At 42.5% G+C, this 14,536-nt stretch overlaps 1 protein-coding gene across 3 annotated transcripts in view; it reads right to left on the bottom strand.

Moving 5' to 3' along the window:
• The window catches only part of SLC44A5 (solute carrier family 44 member 5), a 166,407-nt gene extending 156,576 nt beyond the window's left edge, over nt 1-9,831 (bottom strand). For all 3 annotated transcript variants that reach the window (XM_048496003.1, XM_048496005.1, XM_048496004.1), the window contains exon 1: nt 9,475-9,831. In XM_048496003.1, the coding sequence (XP_048351960.1) occupies nt 9,475-9,505 (31 nt within the window). In that variant the 5' untranslated portion in view covers nt 9,506-9,831. The remainder of the gene's footprint in view (nt 1-9,474) is intronic.
• Nucleotides 9,832-14,536: the final 4,705 nt, after the last annotated feature.

The following is a 14,536-nucleotide window of genomic DNA, read 5'->3' as shown; positions in this document are numbered from 1 at the left end:
CCTCTACTTAATCATTTGTCTTGAAAACCCATGAGGGGTCGCTATAAGTTGGCAGCAATTTGACAGCCCTTTACACACAAGCACAGCCTTGGATCAACGTACCACAAGGAATACCTTCTCCCATGCAAACTTACCTGCTGTTCCTCAGAATCCCTGCTTTGATTGCCCCTACCATTTGAGGCTAGACAGATGGGGACCCAATAAGGGGCCATCTCCATTATGGCGTAAAAATTCTGGACCTTCCTTCAAAGGGAGATTCATCTGTCTCCCTCTATCAGGATCTGCTGCCAGCCAGTGAATACTTTTTTGTTTCATTGGGTGTATTCCCAATGATGGTTTTCGGTCCTCCTGCTAATGTTATTTATGTGTTTTTGAGTTTTATATTTTAACCATATTTTAATTGGTTTTTATGTTTTTATGGTTTTATGTTCACTGCCTTGTGGACCTAAATGATCTCAAAATTATAAACATATATTAATTAGGTGTTTAAAGAAAAATAATATAAAGAATTTAGCTGAATATTCAGAGCAAATAATAAGTAGTCCATGAGTAGCATCTGTACTTAAAAATATTTTTTAAAAGGCACTCAAATTGATTTCTCCTGATGAACTCAGGCCAGGTAGATGATTTCTGCTTTGACAGATGATTTCTGCTTTCACAGAACAAATCTTCATTTAATTACTGGTACAAATGTTATAGGCATCAAAAAGTTGCACCTTATTTCACTTATTTCAAAAACATATACCACACTTTTCGAAGAGCTCAAGGCAATTGAACTGCACAATTAAAAATATACACTAACGGTTGAATCATAGGCTTATTATGCACGATGAGCAGCTTCAGTTTACATTTCTGTCAAGGCAAAAAAAAATTGTGCGGATTTATTTTTGCTAGAACAGCACTGGCACTCATCTCTCTCCTTCCTCACATTTTGCAAGTGCTCTTTAACTGGAATTTTTTTCCTCTGCCGGTCTACACAGAATTGCCCCAGGGATTTTGCCTCCAACCTCCTTTCTCCCCGCCCCCAAGCACTCAAGTGCATTTAGATCTTCCCCCCGTTAATATCATTCTACATCACATGATCATCAATTTTTTTTGTATTGGCAACATAAATCTATTAATGAAACAATGTGCTTAGTTGAAAGTGACAAATTTCTAATCCTGTATGCTCCTGTGTTCTGGGAATCGTTTTAAGCTCTGCGCTCCTCCACCTGTGTTCCTATTACTCTGGCATGCTTTCCTCTGGGAGAAGGTTCTCACTTCTGGATTGAAGGGGAACCAGTGGTGGGATTCAGAAGGCTCGCACCACTTCGGCAGAACCGGTTGTTAAAATGGTGCTTGTAAACAACCAGTTGTTAAATTATTTGAATCCAACCACCAGAACTGGTTGTTAAATTATTTGAATCCCACTACTGAGGGGAACTGCAAGTGAGCCCCACACCTAAGGAAAGAGCAGCAAAAGTACGTTCCAGCAGTGGGTCCGTCAATTGGCTGCAGAATCATGTTGGGAGTGGAGAGAATTCTGCCTCTTTTCCATCACCCCTTTTTGTTCTTTCTGTCTTTGGAGTACTGCTTAGACAGTGATGCCTCACTGCTTATAATTTCTGCTCTGTTAAATTGCATGGGGGAGAGGTTCAGGAACAACATTTTAATCTTGAGTAACCATTTATGGTGGCCAATTAGGCAGTTATGCATGCAGTGCAGAGCTTCCGACATTGCAATGAGACATTCCGTTGAGTGCCAAGAAGCCCCCCAAAACTGAAACCCTGGCTAACTCATGGATAGTGCATTTATGTAGTAATATATCAATATTTCACTACTATAATGACCCAAACATTTTTTTAAAAAAATATGATTGCCAAGTGGAACAGAGTGAAACTGGCAGATCAAAGTAGTGACAGTTGATTGGAGCTGGCAAAGGTGACCCAGCAAAATGATGGACCAGGGGTCTCCCAACTTTGATTGTTGTGTAATTTGGGGGGAAGCAGGGGGAAGGGGGTCGCTGGGATGAAGGCTGAATGATGAGCAATGAGAAAGTGCAGGATTGTATGAATGAAAATTTGAGTTTCCTAACCCTTTGCAGCTGCATTGGACCTTTGGTACAAAATGCAAAAAAAGGAAATCCCCCCATCAGACATCACACAGACCTGCTGCAACTAGAGGCTAATAAGGAGAGAATCCAGAATGCCTGTCCCAGAGCTGATAGGGCAAAAACTACAAGGGCAGGGAAGATGATCTGCAAAAGGGGGCAGAACACTGTAGATCTAAGATTGCGAAGTAAACACTGCTCATAACTGTGATAAGCACTGTATGCATAATAGGCCAGTAATATAACCCATGGACTTCAAAGGAACTCTGCTTAGTACTGCACTGTAAAACAATCCATTACAACAATCAGAAACACTACCAAAAAAGTACATTCAAAATTGTCTCCAACAAACCAAATTAAAAAAAAAATCCATGACCACAAAACCATGTAAGTAACTCTGAATCCCCATTGGGCAGAATGGCAGGGTATAAATGATGAAGAAAGGAGAAAGAAGAAGGAAGGCGATGGTGGAGGAGGAGTTTGGATTTTTATCCTTTCTTACTCTCCTCGAGTAAGGAGACTCAACGGGGAATACAATCTCCTTTCCCTTCCTCCCCACAACAAACACTCTGTGAGGTGAGTGGGGCTGAGAGAGCTCTGAAGAACTGTGACTACCCCAAGGTCACCCAGCTGGCATGTGTTGGAGTGCACAGGCTAATCTGGTCGACCAGATAAGCCTCCACAGCTCAAGTGGCAGAGCAGGGAATCAAACCCGATTCTCCAGATTAGAGTACACCTGCTCTTAACCACCATGCTGGCGTAAGTAACAGCCCAATCAAGATGGGATGAGGAAGCCAATGGTAGCTGAGGATGGTGCGGCGAAGGCACCACCTCCAATGGAGCTCTGGGTGGTGCAGCAAGTAGCAGGGGAAAAATTCCACCCCCACAACTCCACTGGGGAAACAGACTCATGCTAAGTAGGGCTTTCCTGTGCCCAAAGCCCAGTGGAAACTGACTAAAATCAGCTCCACCCCTAGAAACAGCCCTAGCTTGCCCTTCACCACACCTGCATCTACCTCTAGGCCAGCGTGACTCTGCAGGTGGCAGGCTCTTCTAGGTTGGGGGCCATGGAGTTGTGTAGCACCTGCCTGCCACTCTGCCCACCTGGCACAGGTGCCACTTATTCCAGGGGGGTTGGGAAATGCACCGGCATGGCCCTGTGCTTGTTCCAGGAACCACTTTGCCCCATCCCCCTCTATACTGGGCTGCTCATAAGTAAGTAAATAAAACATTCTACAAATAGACTGCTGAGACAAAACTGTCATACAAGTCATCATAAATGAAACAAAGACTACTTGTTACATATTCTACAGAGTTGTGAAATGTGAAAATAAAGGACATCTATTACTCTGTATATCAATAGAGAATATCTATTATGTTGTACATTCTTTATCAGCATAGCCTCATAAGTAAAAGAGATGTGACAATGTTATCTCAGATTTTTTGTTTGAATGTCATACTCAACTATGTGAGACAAGAGCAAATCCAGCAGCCTAGAACTCTTGAATAAACACTAAGGAATTTGGAAAGCTTTAACAGCACCAAGTGCAGATGCCCTTCACAATGGAAGACCAAAGTAGATCAATGGGAGATATATGCCAACTTCTGAAGATGTTTTCCTATTAATTTACATTAATGCTCAGAAGTTAGCAGAATAATTATTTTAGTGGAACGTACAAATTTGAACTTTGCTACAGAGCCCACCGCATTCAACAGAGAAACAATAGGTCTGAAAAATACAGGGAGTATACCAGAGAGTAAAGCAAATGATTAAAAGTTTATTAAAATCCTAGTTTAAATTAATATCATTCAGTGTCTCAATCTTTAGCAACAGTATTGTGTCAGCATTTTTTTCCATTATTTCCTTTGTCAATTTTGTAACTAACCAAAAGTAGAACACAGACCAAAATTTACAAATCTATTTCAGCATTCAAAAGCTACTTATTTATCGGTTTATTTACAGTCTACTTTTCTCACTGAGAGTCAAGGGTAGCAAATAAAGTCAAAAAGGACATCAAATGAACTGCAATAGGGTTTGGATTGCAGAATTGTGTAAACAAGCAAAAAACTAAAATAGAACTGAAACAAATATAAAATCAGTGCATAAGCATTTAAATATGACATGTTAAATGGTGTAGGAAGGAACTACATAATCAAAGCATACTTACAATGTTAGGCTGCAATACATTAGAACAGGCAACAGTAATGTTAGTCACAAGTCCCTTTTACCAATGCACATTTTGCATCATTACAAAACAGGGAAAATATTTTAAAACAAAACATAATTATTTTTCAGATAATTAGGATAAAGAAAAACACCATAACCTATTAGGGCAAAATGTACAAAATAACCAATTGTTTCCTACAAATTATTATTGCACAATAATTGTATCTTGCATCTGTAGGGTACTTACTGAACCAAATTACTTTCTGACCCTGTCTTTCTGACACTATAAATGCTTGTGGGCTCTAGAACTTTCAGAGAAATGACAAAAATACTTTGGGCTGCCTTACATGCTACATTTTTAATAAGTAATAATGCCTTGAAATGATTCCCATAGCTGGATATTCATACAAGGGTACAGTGTCTATACATATGTGCAAGTATAAAGTATAAATTAATCACATGTACAATTTACTTATTGACCAATCTGTGTGCTTCAGTATTTTGTACTTCACATGCTATGAAAAAAAATTGTGCAAACAGTTCAGCAATACATTTGCAAGGACATCATCCATTGCCAGGAATTTCTGACAGGTATAATTCCAAATACAGACAATGTAATATGTTATTTAACCTGTATTGTTACGAAATTTCACCTTGACAATTCAATGCCAAGCTGTAATAATTTAATTCAAATGGCAAACAGTACTGAATAGTGTGAACTGGGAAAGAACAGTTCTTATTTGCATTTAATTCAATATTATATTAAGAGTTCTATTATGCAAAAAAAGTTGAATTACAAATTTTGAGACAGGATGTAATACTATATATCATTCATAGAAGCTCAGCAAATTGCTGACAAGCAAAATGGGACCTAAAAGGAAGAGCAAAATTCTGGTGGACATGAAAACTGCTAGAAGAGCAAAAATTTAAGGTACTGTAATTCATCAGAAGCCATGACTTCTCCTTCAAAGAAGCCACCTAAGCACACACTTTTAGCTATATGTTTTATGGCAAGCCATCAGAGAGTCACCAAGCCTGTAGCCAGAAATTCTTTGTTAAGGTGACACAAGTCCAGCGGAGTTATGTGTAAGTACAGAACTAGCTTGCTTATACTTTTAAATAATTAGAGTAAAGTAGTATGTTAGATGGAGTTGTGATCTATTACATGAAAATATTTCAGGTTTATTATAAATATAATCAAATATAAATGTAAAATACAGACTAAATGCTTTTACAGTGAATCGTCAAGTACACACTGACTGCTTTGTAGACTGCTTTTACACTATCACACTATTCATCAGTGCACATATAGTCCCCTTTGACACACACATATCGGAAACAGCAATAAACGAATCTACTATATATCTTAAGATTAGAAGCTTTGGTGCTAAAGAGAACAGTGCAAGCCAGGGAGGGGTAGCTAAACTGTGGCTGGGTATAACACAGGGGGCTTGCTGCACTTTGGCCTTTCCTAAGGGGCTTGCTGCACTGTGGAAATCAATCCAACAGTGACATTCCCGCTACCCCCAGGAAAGGGCTCCAGGCACCACAATGGGGTTTTTGTTGGTGTAAATTTGCACTGACAAATGGGGATGTTCCAAGCTGAAATAGTTCCGAAGCTGACTAATGCTGGCCTTGCCACCAGGAACACCTTCCTTGGCTGTGCCAGCATCCCTGCACGGCATATGCCAATCCCTGGTGCCAGCATATGTCTCCTGGAACTGGTGTGAAGGTTCTTTATGCTGGTGCAAGTGGCACATATGCCACAGCCATGATCACACTGCTTATTCAACCCTTCCCGCTGTCACCCCCATGGATTACACTGGAAGTCTCCAACAACTCAATATATTTAAAAATGTTTATATATTTAAAACATTACAAAAATGCAGGTAATAGTGCATTTGTCTTAGAAAAAGACCAGCAAGAAAGGAGCAACACACAAAGTGGAGTTTTGCATGATAGTGTTGCTAGTACCTAATGTGGTTTGTACCACCATCGTCTATGTCTTAGCTATTCCCTACTTTAATAACTGAAGACACAAAATATAATTCCAGTACTGGAGCCTGAAGGAGCTGGGTTTTTTAAAGAGTAACACTCTTCTAAGTCCATTGAAGTTAGTGAGCTTAGAAGGATGTGCCTCTGTTTAGGTTTGCACTACCAGACTGCAATCCTATCATACTTTGAAACAAAGTTTAAAGGAGCTCAATGGCAGCAGCTTCCATGTATATACAAAGTTCTTAAATAGATTCAAACAGAAACATGTGAAAGAAAGAAAAATTCTGTCCTTCCATCAAAGATTCAAAAATACATTGGCAGATTTAATAGAATTGAGACAAAGAAGACAATCCTACAAATGTTTACTCAGAAATAAGCCCAAGCTCAATTTAGTTTATGCCCTCATAACTGTAATTAAGACTGCAATGACTACAGCAACCCAAATGTTTAGCTACTGTCTTCCACACTTGCCCAAACTCTTCCTGTTCTGAATAACTGATGTGTGACAGTTGGTATTTAAATATGTATTATATTTTTTACACAACCATGATCTGGGAAAACGTGATTGTGATTTATGCTACTTAACATAGAAACACTAATTATTATTTGAAAACACCAGAATCCTTAAGTAACAGGAACATAAGAAGCCACTTTGTATGGGAAAAGAATACAAGTTTACTGAGGAGGTTTTATTGTTGCTGTTGTTGTTAAGGCCTAGCTCAAAGAAGAACTCTAAGGATCTCAAAACCCAGTTAACAGTTTGAGCTTCAACTATACACAACTAATACAGCTTTAAATTATCCAGATCTGAACATTTGCAATGCCATCTAAAGAAGGGTTCAGTGTACTTAGATGGGTGAAATTCTGGTGACAATGGCACTTTAGCTGTAGTGGTTTACATCACAGTAATGAAGCTTGATCTGCATATGTTCAGATTAGGAATCACTTTTCAATTTCAGATCCTTTTGAACTCAAACCAAATGGGAGGAGGCTTCACAGGCAGAATAGTGACCCCATTTAATTCCCTCCATCCCTAACTCACCTACTCCCTAAGTTCTGGGGTGGGAGCATAGTAGAGCAGCAGTGGTCATGGCTCTTCTATCTATAGGCAAAGTCCAACCACCTTCACGGCCACCTGACTGCCTCCACATGTCCAGAAAGCTGCCTCAATCTTCCCTCCTTCCATGCATCACACTGCAACAACAATGAGGAAACCCAGATAGAAGAAAAGCATTGACCTGGGATTGGCAGGAAGGGGGGAGGGCAGAAAACAGTTTTGCTTTTGGTGGACCATCACAAAATTTAAAAGGTGTTGCTCAGTACATCCTACCTTAGCTACAGGTCTGCTAGCCAAAGTGTGCTGTGTCAACAAGAATACAGCATAGGAAGCTATGAAAGGACTCGCAAAGGCAAAGAAGTAATGCCAGCTTTCTTTCTGTAAGAGAATCATCATAATCTTCTTGTTATTTTAGTTCTCATTTTTATATGTCCAGAAATGTGTGTTGTCACACAACATGTTTACATCCATTTATTCAAGTGGATATCTGCAACTAGCACATCTTAATTGCTTCATATAATGGATGCATGCATCATATTTCCCACTACAGTAAAACAAGGATTTTAATTTTTTGTTTTATAGAAATAAAATTAGAAAAGTCCAAACGTAAGCAGCTTTCAGAAGCACCGTAATCAAAACCTTTGGAGAGTGCTAGATTTTTATATCAGGATGGAATTAGAAAGTGGGCAGAAAAAATAAGGATTTTAGTACACCACATTCGTTTTACATTTAAACGCATAATTTATAAATACATACTTTTTCATCTACTACTCTGGAGACACATATTGATAGGCACCAATCAAACTACAGGACACCATACATCAGTGTGATGATGTTGCACTCTAAGTGGTAATGGATTCACATTCACTCTAACGTTCCAGCCTTATTTTTGCACTTCTAGTTCTTTACAGTTTTATTTCTTTCCTTTGATCCCATATAAATTCTCTTCCCCTCAGAACAGAACAATCACCATAAAGTGTTATCTGCATTCCAAAAGAAGCCTACCAGTCTCTGGTTCTAGATCTTCAAATGCCAATAATAATCACACACTTCTGATTCAGTGGCTTTCATCCAAGCATGAGCAGATGTCTTCCCATGAAATGCTATTTCCTTCACTGCATCACTGCTCAAATTTCATCTTATAGCATATTTTCTAACTGATGCTACCCTGTCGGTGCACATCAACCCCAAGGGATCAGCACCAAGAGATCAGCACCTATCCACTGATAGCACTCCAAATCCCCCTGTGCCAACCGGTTCTTCCAATTCATCAATTCCACCCCCTACAAATATTGGTCCAGAGTACACTCAAACCGAATTTTCCACTCCACTGATACTCAACCGTTGGTGTTATCCCAAATTCATCCTCAAATCTATCATTTCATCCAAAACCTCACAATTCCCAAGGAACTCACATCTTCACAGAGCCAAGGAGCAGAGAGTTGCTCCCAGCACCCTTCTCATAGCCCTCAAAAAAGATGTTGCCGCGGGGTTCATTCATCCAGACCTCTTCTCTCCTTTGGAACCCCTTTGGCCTCCCTAAAAATGCCAGAACCCTTACCTTCGGTCAAGGGCCCCACATGTTCACTACAAGACGGCAACCGAACCCTCCTCCCAAAATTCCCTTCCAAATGCGGCCTGCCCCCCCCCCCCCTTCGTGGCCCGAATTCGCAAATAATTCCGAGACAAAGCGGCGGCGGCGATGCACCTGCACCCAGCCTGCTAACCCTTCCTTTCTCAGTCAGCCGCCAGGAGCAGCCCGGAGGAAGGGGGAGAAGCGGCTCTTTCCAAGAGTTCTCGCCTCCCTTCCTCAGCCCCCAACTTTCCGACCTCTTCAAGGACGCAGCAACAAGCTTAGTCGAGAAAAGAGAGGGAGGGAGAAGGGAGGTGCGAAGGTGCTCAACAGAGAAGCCCCAGCCGTCCTCGGAGGTGGCTGCTGCTGTCGCTGCTGTGGAAACGGGGGGGGGGGGGGGCATCCCCAGCTGGCTCTCCTCCCCGAAGGCAACAAACTCCGACAGCTGGATGCGCGGGCCAAAACAGGCCAGATGACGAGCTCGCCAGACTGGGCTGCATGCAGCCCGGCGCTGGCCCCCTCTCACTCAGCAGTCCCTGCTGCTTTCCCTTTGCCCCCAGCTCTCCAACCTTCTTGCCTCATCCCAGGCTTACCGTAGGGGGAGGCATCAACCTTCCTAGCCATGGTCCCCCGCCGTCGTTCGGGCTCGCGGAGCCTGCAGCCCGGAGCCTCTCCGCCCGCTGCTCAGCGTGCTCTTTGTTGCTATGATGGCATGTGAGGCGGGAGGGCGGCCGTGAGGAAGCAGCAGCCGCCAGGAGCGAGGGTTTCCTCTGGTCCTTCTCTGCCCCGGCAGCTGCTGAGCCCCGGAGTGATTCCCTCTTGGCCCCTCTCTGCTGCAAGAGGAGCTGCGTTTAAGGCAGAAGAGCGAGAGCAGCCAAACGCGGAGGCTCGCAGACGGGGCTCTGTGGGCTGCTGGCGTTGCTCAAAGCTTGCCCGGCCTTCCCATGGATAAGGGGAGGGGGGTTAGGGGCACGTGAGATTGCCCCCCCCCCCTCCAGCATCAGCCCGCCTCCTTTCCGTCTGCACCGCGCCAACCAGACCCCGAGGACGGAACAAACTCCTCCTACCGGCCGGAGAGTCTCGCCAACTTCAAGTGGGCGGAGGAACCGGACTTTGGACACGCAGTGGTGACTGGGCAGGGGACTAACGTGGGCGTCTTTGGACTGCTAGTAAGTATGCGTGTGGGACTCAAAGGCCCTTTTCTTTGCCTCCCAGGACTTGTTTGCGTTGTCTGGAACTGGGAGGGGTTTAAGTTTCTGCTTTTCCAAGCCTTAGGGAAAGAGGAGACTTGTTTCCCCTAGCCCAGGCAACCGGCCTTCGACAGCAATCCTAACTTTAGACATGAGCCTCGGGGAAGTGGCTGCTGGGGAAAAGAGATAATTTTGTCGTTTGGAGGCGCCGCTAGTATTGCACACGGACTCCACAGCTAAGGGACTTTGCAGAGAGGGCGAACTTACTCAGCTATGGAAGGATTGCGTTCCAATTTCCTGGCGCTCCTGCAGACTGTCGCTCTCCTTCCGTGCTGATGAATGCGCGGGGATCGACCTGGTAAACCTCTCCCGCTTTTGGAACTGGGCCTTGCAGCATTTTTACATGCTGTGTCATGAGACATCAGACATCGGTTACCAGAACTGAGAGGATTTCTCTATTTCTGCATTTTTTTTCACAAGTATTTAACATCATGGCAAACAGTTCCTATAATCCTGCATGTCTACCTAATTATGCATGTATATATATAAATTGTAGTAAGGGAATTTAATGCTATGGCAATCGTACATAATTCTGCAGGAAGCACATGGTCACTTTAAACATTTATGCTGCAATAAAATCTGTTTAATCTTCACAATGTTACTAGACTACTATATTATAAAGAAGAGAAGACTTTTAAAAAGCTGAACTTTGTTTATATTATGTGTCTGTGGACCTCCTGTAATCCTTTAAATATATATATATATGTAAAATAATTATATTAACAAAATTGTCTAAATTCTCTTTCCAAATCTGTTCAATGATTGGGGGAATCTAGTTTTGCTGAAAACCACATAGGCTAACATTGTGCTACATTTGTTGATTTTTTCCTAGATCTTTCAATTAAGTCTGGTGGTTTCTGAATCAAAGCAAAGTTTGCTTTCAGTTACCATATGTCAGTGAAGGTAAATTTTAATTTTCCCCAAGCTCCCAGAAATGTTTGCTAGCATAATCTTTACAGAATTTTTAATCAACATAGTTCCTTCACACAAAGGAATGAGAGAGCTACTGAAAGAGAATGCATGGGATAATGATGTAAAAGATACCCTTGACCCTTACCAGTGGTGAAGAAGCTGAAATCCTTCATCAGTGTTTTTATGCACACTGTGCTGCATTTGTCGTTATATATGTTTCAATAACCCTTTGCAAAGATCTGGTTTTTCCCATTTTCTGTGGAAATCAAGCTGATACAGACACACATACATGTGAATCACTTGTTGTGTAATGGGAGGGCTTTCAGACAATTAAGGAATTATAGTTGATTTATCACCTGCTATTTAGTTGATCAGTTAAAGGTAAATAAACATACAGTGCCAAAACCTTGATACCCCGGCCTGGTGGAACGCTCTCCCTCCAGCTGTCTGGGCCCTGCGGGACCTTGGTGAGTTCCGCAGGGCCTGTAAGACGGAGCTGTTCCACCAGGCCTTTGGAGGAACCGGCCGTTGATGGTGCCCCCGCCCTCGACCCGGCCCTGACATCTGGGCCAACTGTCATCTCAGACTCGCCATTCCTCCCTTTTGGAGCGGGGAGGGAATTTTTAGATTAGAATACTGGATGCCTTTCTCCCCCCCTTTGGGGGAGGGGAGGGAATTACAATAGTAGATTATTGAACGCCATCTATTTTACTGTAATTTATTATATTTGTTGGGATTGTTTTTTATGGTTGTCACTGCTTTTAAATGTTTTAACTACTTATATTGTTTTTTCTTCTGCTGTACACCGCCCAGAGCCCTCCGGGGATGGGGCGGTATAAAAGCTTTAAAAATAATAATAAATACAGACAGACAGACAGACAGCACACACGGGTAATGAAAAATGTACAAAATCATTTATAATAAACCAAGCCTGCCTGCCTGCCTGCCATTCTGTTCTGTTTGTTTGTTTATATCCCGCCCAATCCCCAAAGGATTATTGCATTATTATTGTTCTGTATTACTGTCAGCACCATCTTATTTCAGCCTATCACATTGAAAACAGTGGGTTTAGATTGGAGTAACTCTTCATAGGATTGGACTGTACACATGTAAGAACTCCAAATAAAGTGTGGGGAAAATTAAAGTGTGCCATTATGTATCTACTTATTTTAAACATTGCATATCCTTCCAATGGGGACCCAAAACTACTTACATTAATTTCCTCTCATCCATTTTATTCTCACAGCAGTCCTATGATTTAGGTAAACCTGAGAGTGTGTGACTGGGTCAAGGTCATCCAGCAAGTTTCCATGGCAGAGTGGGGATTCAAAGCAGAGACTCCAGGATCACAGATTGGGGCTTTCCGCACTACAGAAGGGAGCTAAGGTCGACTCGGTTCCCTTCAGTGGGAGGTGATTCCAGGCTGTCCGCACAGCAACTTACTTGGCCCCCTGGAACCAAGCTAAATGGGCGGGGTCATCTTGGTGCCTGTTTCGCTCCTCGATCGTGATTGGAGCTTGTGTTACCATGGGAAATGGGAGCGTTCTTTTTTTTTTTACAGTTTTTACAGTTTACAGTTTACAGTTACATGCCCGCCACAACTCTCCCGTTCTGCGCATGCCACAAAAGCAGCTCCTGATTGGTTGAACAGATGAGGTGTCATTTTGATGCGTCCGCACTTCGAAGCTTCGAAGCGGTATCGACCTTGTTCCAGCAGAAAGGTGCAGTTCATAACTGCGACAGGGATGTCGCAGTTCTGAGGGGGTGGAACTGAGACAAAACAACGTTGAGCTCAGTTGCAGTGCGGATGCACTGAGGTGAACCTAGATAGAAACCAGTACAACTCTGTCAGTGCGGAAAGCCGCATTGTCACTCTAACCACTATATCACAGTGGCTTTCTTACACCATTGCTGATTAAATAGCTCATCACCAACTAGAACTTTAGTGAATAATGTAAATCAGTAAACATCTTTGTTTGAGTGCTCATTGCTTAGTGTGAATGTTTGAAAGTTCAACAAATAATAAATAGCTGTTAATACGAACATAGCACCTGTGTGCTTGTAGAATAGCAAGTGGACAGAAATGCATATATATGAGGTAGCAACAAAATATTTCATTCATTAGTTAGTGTAGATGCTGGTATAACTATTATGAGAGTTATAGCAAACAATGCAATACTCATGCATTATTGCATGTTTGATCAGTGATACCTCTTTCACTCATACAACCTACTTTCCATGTGAAGTTGTAGTAATTAACTGCTGAATACAACAAATTGGTCCATTGGACACTTACCGTGAAGGGCCTTTCTCCTTGTCAGCAGGAGGACATCTCACATGGGATTTCCTTTCCTCTATTGCTAGGAGGCAGGAATTTAATTTTCATCACTTCCTCTGTTGTCCTCCAGTCCCCTTTTGCTCCAGTATCAGACAGATCATGTAGTAGAGACAAACAACACTCAAAGAATAACATGCTAACCTTGGGGGGAAAAACCAAGTAACTGTACCCCAACTGATTATATATAGAATAACACTGTTTGATATCAAGAACTGTACCATATGGAAAACTGATTGAGGGAGATGTCCTCCTGCCTACCGGGAGAAAGGCCCTTCACAGTAAGTGTCCAATGGACCATTCTCCTGGAGACGGAGGACATCTTGCATGGGACCTTCCAAAGCAGTGTCCCTCCTGCTCTCAGGTGGGAACATTAGTTTTCCTTAACTATGTCCAGTACCCTGGTACCAAACACAATCTGAGATTCCGCCCATGAGTCTAGTTTATAGTGTTTAATGATGCAGAGGACCAAATGGCTGTTCTGCAAATGTCATCCAGGGATACCTGTTGTCCAAGAGCAGCGTTAGTAGCTGCACTCCTAACTGAGGGCCGTTATCCCCAATGAAACACAATCCAGTGTTTCTGTAGGCCTCTGCTATGTATGTTTTGAGGGCTCTGCTAATTGTGGCCCCAACATCTGCTGCCCCAGCTTCAGGTGAGAAATGTTAATAAATAGACTATCTGAGAGTCTGAGAGTTCTGTGCGCAGCAGAAACACCTTGAGGGACCTGTGGACATCAAGCTTATGCCACAATCTCTCCCTGTCATTTCCCAGGTTGATATGAAATGTAGGCAAGTTAATTTCCTGGCATAAGTGAAAAGCCGAACTAGCCTTGGGTCTAAACATAGGGTCCAAGAGCAAAATGTCTGGGTGAATGATGCAACAATTTGAGTTTATGGACAAGGCTCTAATCTCAGACACCCTCCTGGCTGAGGTGACCGCCACTAAGAAAAATTTAATCCTGAGCCACTGAAGATGTATTGATCAGATAGGCTCGAATGGTGAGTGAGGGCCAGCAACACTGTGAGGAGATTCCAGGAGAGGAAATGATTTATTTTAGGTGGTTGAAATTGGGCAACCCCTTTCAGGAATCTCAAGACATCAGGATGTCTGGAGACTGACCATCTGCTTATCTGTGGCCATACCACTGAGAGACCC

Source organism: Sphaerodactylus townsendi, linkage group LG05 (genome assembly GCF_021028975.2).
Source record: "Sphaerodactylus townsendi isolate TG3544 linkage group LG05, MPM_Stown_v2.3, whole genome shotgun sequence".
NCBI classification, from domain to species: domain Eukaryota; kingdom Metazoa; phylum Chordata; class Lepidosauria; order Squamata; family Sphaerodactylidae; genus Sphaerodactylus; species Sphaerodactylus townsendi.
The sequence above is the reverse complement of the archived record's forward strand: the minus strand, read 5'-3'. Positions and strand labels throughout refer to the sequence as shown.